The following is a 10,055-nucleotide window of genomic DNA, read 5'->3' as shown; positions in this document are numbered from 1 at the left end:
AAAAAAAAAAAAAAAACCAACTACAAATTAAAAAGATTATTAACTCATTTAAAAACAACAATGATAAACTGATAGATATAAATAACATATTTTTGAAAGATGACTATATTTTCCAAAACAAAAGAAATTTAGCAGGAAAAGTGGCAGTGTTTTACATCTCCTAAACATCTCTTTTGTACCTAGCTTAAAAAAAGATAGCTGGATACTCATATATTCTTTGGCATTCAGTCATTTCCGTGTCACATAACATGTAGTCCCTGGAAAACTTCACTCTACACTTGTGAGAGAAAGAGTGAAAAAAGGTAAGTACAGCCTTAGTATTTTGAGAATACCTTTGATTCACAAATACCCTGCATATATCTTGAGGACAGCACCAGAGGTCCCTGGACCACACTTTAGAAATTGTTTCAAAGGAATAAATCTAAGGAAAGCAGAAGGTATAAAGATAAAAACTGAAAATAATGAATCAGAAAACGTTATACCATAATAAAGAACCCAATAACATTGATAAATATAATTCTTTGGAAAAAAATCAATGAAAAGATAAACCTTTGGCAAGTCCAATCATGAAAAAAGGAAAACAAAATGTAATATTCAGAATGTGATCAACTATACATAGAGAAAAATTATTAAAAGATTATGTAATATCCTATATCAATAAACTTCAAAATATCAGTGAAACAATCTTCTAGGAAAATATAAGTTACCAGTGTTACCTTAGGAAGCAGAAGAAAACCAGAATATTTCCTTAATCATGGAAGAAAATAAAAAAAGTTCACAAATAAGGGCTTCCAAAAATATCAGCAGGTTCAAATAGTTTTACAAGAAAATTCTAACAACTTTCAAAGACTAGCTCTTTCCCTGAACTATAAATTGTTCCAGAGCCAAGTAAAATACATAAATTATACCAATTAATTTATAAACTTAGAATAATCTTGAAAAAAAAATCCCAACAGAAATAGTACAAAAGAGAAAACTATAAACCCCAATTATTTATGGTGGCAAAAATCCTAAATCAAATACTTTCAAATCTAATGTACGGTGTTTCCCCCAAAATAAGACACTGTCTTATATTTATTTTTTCTCAAGAAGACACACTAGGGCTTATTTTCAGGAGATGTCTTCCTCTCTGTGCTGAAATGCATGGTGTGGCTATGTAGGTCATCACTAGGTCTTATTATTGGGGTAGGGCTTATATTTAATAAATGCATAGAAATCTGCTAAGGCTTATTTTGGGGCAAACACGGTAGTAGCATGTCAAAAGACAACTGTGTGCTATGACCAAGGAGGGGTCTTAAGCATATTCTCTCATTTAATAGGAGGATATCATAAATTCTGAATAATTCTGGAGTCTGACATAGACATGCCACTTTAATTTTGTTAAAACATTAAGGATAACCACTGGGAGAATACAAACCTAATGTATAACTTCCAAACTACTAGAAGAAAAAAAATCTTTTTAATCTCACAAAAGTCAAGAAGTCAAAAAAAAATAAAGGATGGCATATAGTAGACATAAAGTAGGATTTCAGTAACAGGTGCAAACATTATTAATCACATTAAATTAAACTGAATTAAATTCACCTCTTAAAAAATTGGTTTGGAGGGGCAGTGCCTGTGGCTCAAAGGAGTAGGACACTGGCCCCATATACTGGAGGTGGTGGGTTCGAACCTGGCCCTGGCCAAAAACTGCAAAAAAAAAAAAAATTGGTTTGGGTCAAAAAGCAGAATCTTAGCTATATTCTTTAAAAAGAAAAACCAAGAGAAAACGGAAATAAAAGGACAAAGAATACACTAGGCTAATGGTTCTCAAAGTTTGGTCTTTACATCAGTAGCATCATTGCTGCTACCAAACTTGTTAGAAATGCAAATTCTAGGACCCTACCCCAGAAACTGGAGGTGGTGCTCAGCCATCTGTATTTTAAAATGTTCATTAGGTGTTCTTCATGCTCACATATTGAGAATCACCGCCCTAAGTGCTACCAAAAAAGACAGGGAAGTAGTACGCATCAATATCAGATAAAATAGAATTCAAGGCAAAAAGGGACAAAGAGGCATATCTAAATTGATAAAGGGTAAAATTCATCATGATATTAATCAGCTATGAAATTTAACACATTATAGCAACCCCTAAAGCAAAAGACTTTTAGAAATGTAAGGAAAATAAGAGGGACTTTACCTAACAAATGCAAACAGTGTAACCTCTTTGTACCCTCAATTAACCTGAAACAATAAAAAATACATATGTGTAAGAAATGGATAAAACTAAAAAAAAAAAAAAGAAATGGATAAAACTATCATCATAGAGAAAAGCCAATATTCCTTTCAGAGGAAGGGGCAAATAAAGTAGATTAAAAATAAGAATGTACAATATTTGAATCAGATTTTAAAAACCTGGTATAATACATAACCTCGGATCTAGTAAATAAGCTTTTAAAAAAACTTTTGGACATGAAGGCTATGTTAACCAGTTTGATGAGAGTATTTCAATATATATATGAAAATACCACACTGTACCCTATGATTGTATTAATGTACACAGCTATGATTTAATAAAAAAATCTTAAAAATACTTTTGGAGTTTAAAGAGAAATTCCTATTTAAAATAAAAAATATGAGTAATGAATAATGATAAAATCTCTATACTTCAAAGCCTAGAGGGGGTTCACCTATCGCAATCAGTACTGACAGGAGACTTCAGGATTTTAAAAGCTTCTGGAAGCAATAAACAAGCAAATAAATGAATGAAGCATTCGACTGGAAAAGTAATACAAGAAAAATATGAACAAAGGAAGTACATAGAATTAAAGATGATAATAGAAATTAAGTAAAAACCATCTCCTCACTATAGATTTTGTTATTAGTGAAGCCAAGAGTCTTTTTGTTAAGTACGATAAAACAGACAAACCTCTGGCAAGGGTAATCATGAGGAAAGGTGAACAGACCAATAATAGGACTGTGAAAGGAGAAATACCTGACAAGACATGAAAAATATAGCTTACAATATGCAACTCTGAGATCTAGGTGAAATGAGATTTCCTAGTGAAATACCAATTCTCAAAAATGGACTCAAGAAGCATTATTGGTTTGATCACTTTCTGTACATGAAATTGAAAGAAAGTTATTCCCACCATCTCCCATTCAGGCTCAGACAGATTTAGAGGTAAATTCTACCACACTTTCCATGAGCATAAAATTCTGAAAGCACAGAAAAACAGGTAAGCCTCTCAACTCATTCTACTAGTTGAATATTAACCTGATATTGAAATTTCACTGGAAAAACCCCAAATGGATCAAATTCACAATACACAGATGTAAAAATAATAACCATGACCAAGTGGGGATTCAAAAGTGGTTCAACACTAGAGAATCCATCAATTTATTTCATTTATTCCTTTATTCAACACCTTCTGAATGCCTACTATGGGCCATTGTTCTGGCTATAGGGGATGTGGCCCACTGCAGTGGAAAAAATTCATGGATCTCATAAAAGAGATAGGGAGAGAAAGAAAAAAAAATCACCAAATAAAATAATTTCATATTAGTACCACGCGCTAACTGACTGTGCAACTGGAGCTCTCAAATAAAATAATTTCAAAGTGTTACGATTCCATGAAGGGCATTTGCAGGGTGATGTAATATTATAGGAATAAATGTGGGAGGGAATACTTATTTAAATAGCTTTCTAATATGTTTTATATATTTGAAATGAAACATGTGGATGGGAAGAAACATTCTAAAAAGATGAAAAGGCAGGTGCAAAGTACCTGAGGCAGGAAAAAGCCTGGAGGTTTGAGGATGAAAAATGAGGCTGGGATTGCTAGAACAAAATGGTGGAGGAGAGGGAATGGACGTGAGGTTGTAGAGGTAAGGGATTCTACAGAACATGGGTCTGCAAATTAGGGTTCATAAGTTGAATCCAGCCTGCTTCCTGTTTTGTGATAAATGAAGTTCTGCTGGAACACAGTCAGGCTCATCCAGGTACATATTGTCTATGGCTGATTTCCCTATACAACAACAAAACTAAATTGTTGTAACAGAGATTATATGTCCCGCAAAGACAAAAAGATTTATGATTTGGCTCTTTAGGGATGAAGTTTGCTCACCTTTCCTAGAGGGCCTTGCAGACCTATAGATGGCTGTCTAAATGCAATGGGGAGCCACTGGAGAGAGATTTAGGCAGGAGAGCAGCATGATCTAACTTCCATTTTAAAAAGTCTGCCATTTTAAAAATATGATGACTGAGAGGAGTCATGAAGGAGTTTTTTTGGGGTGATTGAAATGTTCTATACCTTAATGGGATATGATTACACAGGTGTGTATATGTATGTAAATATTTGTCAAGCTGCATTTTTAATATCTTTTTGCTTTTCAGCAAACAAAGTAAAACTTTTTTTGTTTGTTTTTTTTTTTGAGACAGAGCCTCAAGCTATCCCCCTGGGTAGAGTGCTGTGGCATCACAGCTCACAGCAACCTCCAACTCCTGGGCTCAAATGAGTCTCCTGCCTCAGTCTCCCAAGCAGCTGGGACTACAGGCATCCACCACAACGCCTGGCTATTTTTTGGCTGCACCCATCATTGTTGTTTGGTGGGCCCAGGCTGGATTTGAACCCGCCACCTTAGGTGTATGTGTCTGGCGCCTTAGCCTCTTGAGCCACAGGCGCCAAGCCCAAAGTAAAACTTAGTAAAAAGTTTCAAAAGCACAAGAAGTACCACAAGCAAAGTTAACAGAAAAGGAACAGAATGCAAGAAATTAATTTGCAGTATATAGCAGATAAAAATTTAATACTCGGCAAAGAAAACCTACAAATTAAAATTCAAAAACAGTTCAAAAGATACAATATGAAATAGTAAAATTTGGTCAAATAGATACCCTAACATATATGTTGATGAATACGAATTAGTATAATCTTTTCAGAAGATGATTTGCCAATATCAACTAAATTTAAAAAATTCAAAAACTCTTTAACCCAACAATTTCACTTTCAGGAATCCATTCAACAGAAATATCTGAATATAGTGATCAAAAAAAATGTGTATATCCTAATGATGTTTAGCATTGTATTTAATACTGAAAATTTAATGACTACTTAAAACTCCAAGTTACTCATGCATATGGGTATGATTATAAAAAATAATAGGCACATCCCTACTATGGAGGGATGTATTATGTACTGTTATACATACAAGATGCCTAAGATAGTGGAAATAGTAAATTACACAATGCATATCACTCATTTTTTTTCAAAGATACACACTGAACTGCTGACAATTTATAATTCTGAAAGAAAATTTGAAGGCATGAGGGAAGGTGAAACAAGTATTTATTATTAAAAATTTCAAACATTCAGCAAATCTGAAAGAATTTTACAGTGAACATCAAGGTACCCACTTCCTACATTTTACCACCACTGTTTTACTATATTTAGGTCTTACATTTTTTACACAATATATATTCCTTTAAGTATATACTTTGGATTTTTTTTATCATATGGATATTGGCTTTTGTAATAAAAACATGGTTTTGATAAATGAAAAGATACTACTTTCATAATCAGAAAGAAACAAAATGTACTTTTACGGAGTATCATACCCTTCTTAATTCTTGCAGGGCACTGATTTTTCATTTACATATTCAATTCTAAAAATAAAAATGATCAACATTTAGAGTAGTAATGCTACAGCCTTATTCCCTGCTGGAGATAAAATGATTCCATCATTTCATCCCAGAAATAACTGTCTGGCTTTTTAAATTTAGTTATTTAAGACATCCTTAGCTACGTATTTCTACATCTTTTTTCCCCTTATATCTAGGTATGACTATAATTGCATATTTTTGAGCCAGTTATCTTCACTTTCAAATTTGTTGCTTTTACACATCAGAGTTAGATGATATAGCACTGGGACAACATAAAAATAAAGGACTGAATAGCGGTAAGTGTAGAAAATTATAACCTTTCTCCTTCCAGTGCTCCTTTATTTTTTGCATTTTATTTATTCCAATCCCATATGTGTTCATGCCCATAGTACTATCATTCCCTTTAATTCCAATTTTTATAGAAAAATATATATTTAGAGCAGTTGCTGATGAGCAGCTAGCATTTTCAGGTTAACTTCCTAATTCTGATACATAAAAATTGAACTCAGATCAGTACTGTCCGTGGTAAGTAATAAGAAACAGGAAAATGAGAATTCCAGGCCTTCTGACAAAATCACATATTCAAAAAGTGACATTTACAGAACCATAACACTCAAAAGACATAAAAGTGGTGTTTTGATCAATGTAAATTATTAAGGACTAAATCAAGGAACATCCTTTTTGAGTAACAGTTAAAACTAATACAAACTCACAAATTTTGACAACTCTTAAACTAAATTCACATCTATAAGCTCTTTAACCGACACAACACACTATTTCCACAACTGGAATGGGAATGAAACTATATGATTAATCCCACCATAGTCTAATATAGAACAGACGCCCGAAGAACAATGATTTCCACACCCGCACATTTATCAGATTGAATTAAAGACAGAGTCAGACACTTCCTCACTTGGCAATCAAACCAAGAAGGGGCTGTGGAAATTTCATTAAGCGAGTGTCCATCCCCCATTCAAAAAAACTTGTCTACTACTACTCCCCGCTTGTAATTAATCAACAATACGGAAGCACCTCAGTCTCCTTTCTCGTTAACGAAAGCTCTGGAAAATCATTTTTTAAAAACCCTCTATCGTACCTTCAAAATACTTACCGCTAAAATTGTATTCGGCAGGTTGCTTGTTAGTTAACCAGATGTCTCCATATGGATCTTCGTTATTCCAGAGCGCCAGGTAATGACTCTTCACGCCTCTTAAAGGCCTGTCTGGTTTCTCCCCGTGCGCTCTATTTCTGAAGGGAATTTCTACAAAAACCGTATCTAAGGTCTCCCCACAGTGGACGTTATCTATGCACAGGATGCCCTGGCCTAATCGTTTCTCATTGTAAACACAGGAGACTCTGGAAATTCTCATTTCTATGCCAACTTTAAGAATATTTTGATAAATGAGAAAGTTTAAGCTGGGGTCCAGGTAGCACTTCTCCTGGTAAACGCCGTCTGAGATCGTCACATCATAGCAGTAAAGAGGAAGGTTGGGTATTATGTCCCGTGGCTCGTCCTCTAACAGATATCTTTGGACGGCCAGCACAGTAACAGGTACCACCTCTGAGGGGGTCACCCACTGGCGTGGTGAGCCGATTATTTGGTCAAGAACCTTTTGGATCCAGGACTTGGGCGCCGGGGCAGCCCTTCGGATCACGCCCCCCGGGACGATGGCAGCCCGAATTGGCTCAGGGTACGGAAAATCGAACCCAGCATGTGAGGGACCAGCCTGAGGCTGGACTGACTCACCGGACATTGTTGGATGACCTCTTCCCTTCCTCACTCCTAAAAGCTAGTCTACCCTAGCAAACCAGAGGTAAGAGAAACCGCGCGCTTTGGCGACGAGCTCTACTCTGCCCCGGCTGACCGGCGACGCTCCGCCCCGCAACTAGGCGGCAGAGCCGTCACGCATGCGCACGCCCTCTCTTGCTCCGCCCCCCACTTGGCGCGCAGCCCACGTCGCGGCGCTGTTACTAGGCAGGCACACGCGCCAGTTACGTAGCGGGCTGCGGGACCTCGTGCTGGCGGGATTGCCGTCTTCGGTGGGGGGGGCTGGCAACGGAGCGCGAGGAGGAAAGCGACGGTAGTCAAGGTTACTAAAGTGGGGGGAGGTATGCTCCTGGCTCTCTAAGAAGGAGGATGCTGAGAGGCAATAGAAAAGGGAAAGTGCCAGGAAGTACGATGCAGGGAGCCATAGTCGAACAAAACCAGATAATGTATGCACAGCCTTCAGGACAGTCCCTAGCACAAAAAGTCCTCAATAAACATTAGCTGCTATTGCTATTAGCATTAGCATAATTGTCTGTAGTGGCTCCCTGAGTGCAGGGTGGGTGAATTAGTGATTAAGTGCAAATGAAAATAGAACAAGGCAGAAATGACTTGGTGAAGAGCTGTCATTAGATTAGAATTATTAAAATGCATTTATTGCTAGGATATAGAATTTCAGAAACTCTATTTTTTTTACTACAAGGCATATATCAGAAATGAAGTTAAAGCAAAAAAGCTGATAAGAATAGTAAAAATTAAGGATAAAATATTTACTTGATGTACTCAGATGTGTTAGTATATAAAACGTAGTAATTATCCTAAAACTGCTTTAAAAAATGATTATGAGGCTTAGTGCTTGTAGTGCAGTGGTTACGGCGCCTGCCACATATGCCCAGGCTGGCGAATTTGAACCCAGCTAAGGACAGACAGCTAAACAACAATGACACCTGCAACAAAAAAGTGGTTGGGCATTGTGGCGGGCGCCTGTAGTCCCAGCTACTTGGGAGGCTGAGGCAAGAGAATCACTTGAGCCCAAGAGTTTGAGGTTGCTGTGAGCTGTGACGCTACAGCACTCTACTGAGGGTGACATAGTGAGACTCTGTCTCAAAAAAAAGATTATGAACTAATTTTTAAAATATTAATTCCCCTTGGTGCTCTATTTTGTCACTATATTTATTCTATTTATTCACTATTTATGAAGTTCCTACTATGAAGCAGGCACTGTTTTAGACCAGAAAAAGAGTTCCAAAATTGTTTTGAGGGGTAGACTAGGCACTGGCAGCTGTGCATAGCCTCCGAAGGGTAGCACTTCAAAGGTGACCATACTGATATTTAGCAATGAGGTATGTAGCATTTTTTCTAGGACAAGTTTGCAAACTTAATTGTCAGATATTTCTTTTCTCTCTCCTCTCTCTTTCTCTTTCTTCTTTCTTTTTGAGACAGAGTCTCACTCTGTTACCTAGGCTAGAGTGCTTTAACATCACAGCTCACAGCAACCTCAAACTCTTGGGCTCAAGTGATCCTCTTGCCTCAGCCTCCCAAGTAGCTGAGACTACAGGTGCCTGCCACAACAGACATTGTATTTTTTGAATATCTGGTCTGGGCAAGGTGCAGTCTTGCTGTGGAGACCAAAAAACATAGTAAGAAAAAAAGGAGTGGAGGAGGCAGGAGTTCATATTTTGTGGAGTATGATTAGGGAAGGCTTCTCTAAAAAGAGATTGAGTAGAGATGTGCAGAAAGGGAGAAAGTGAGCTCTGTGGATTTCTGGGGGACTGATACTTGAACTAGAGAGAACAGCAAGAGCAGATTCCACAAGCCAGAAGCATACTTGATATATTCAAGGAAATGCAAAAGCCAGTCAGCTGCAGTAGAGGAGTGAGGGAAGAGTGGTAGGAGATGAGGTCAGAGAGGTAGCAGGTGTTCTTCTCTTTTGAGCAAAAGAGTGGCATGATGCTTTAGTTTGAGCTCCACTTCCTTCACGATACCTCCCCTAACCATGTCAGTCTAGAATAATCTTTCTCTTCTTTGTGTATCACTCATTTAACATTTATCATCTAATACCTTATAATTAAAAAACATTTTAATGTATACACCCTGTCACTCTAACTCAGTTTCTCAAACTGGCACTATTGATATTTTAGGCCAGAAATTACTGATTGCACTGTAGGATATTTACCAGCATTCCTGGTCTCTACCCACTAGATACCTGTTACACCTCTCCCCTTCAGTTCTGACAACTAAAAATATCTCCAGACATTGCTAAATGTCCCCCGGGGGCATCTCCTGCCATTTGGCACATCTGATTAAGATCTGATTTAACTAGATGGTAAAACTTTTGTGAGCAGAAACGGATTTGTTCTTTGTGGTTTACTGTGGTTCTTTCATTACTGCTATGCATAAAAGACACTTGAATAATTTAAATAAGTGAAATATAATTCCTACTGACTCTCTACCAAAGGGAAGATATAAGTATGTTTTTCCCTAAACAAACACAATATACAAAAATTCAAACTTACAAAACATAAAATAATTTCCTTGAGTGCAGGTACTTTGTCATGTTCACTGCTGAATCTCCAGGGGCAAAATCAATACCTAGTCTACAGTAGGTGTTCAATAGTAACTGTTAAATGAGTAAATGAAATTATGGGT

The 10,055-nt window shown here is 36.9% G+C and overlaps 1 protein-coding gene across 1 annotated transcript in view; it reads right to left on the bottom strand.

Moving 5' to 3' along the window:
• CUNHXorf57 (chromosome unknown CXorf57 homolog) overlaps window positions 1-7,479 on the bottom strand; it is a 92,573-nt gene extending 85,094 nt beyond the window's left edge. Inside the window, exon 1 of the mRNA XM_023519073.1 lies at window positions 6,753-7,479. Within this exon, the coding sequence (XP_023374841.1) occupies window positions 6,753-7,395 (643 nt within the window). The 5' untranslated portion in view covers window positions 7,396-7,479. The remainder of the gene's footprint in view (window positions 1-6,752) is intronic.
• Window positions 7,480-10,055: the final 2,576 nt, after the last annotated feature.

Source organism: Otolemur garnettii, unplaced genomic scaffold (genome assembly GCF_000181295.1).
Source record: "Otolemur garnettii isolate 467f Iridium unplaced genomic scaffold, OtoGar3 scaffold00155, whole genome shotgun sequence".
NCBI lineage: Eukaryota > Metazoa > Chordata > Mammalia > Primates > Galagidae > Otolemur > Otolemur garnettii.
This window is presented reverse-complemented; position numbering and strand designations above follow the sequence as displayed.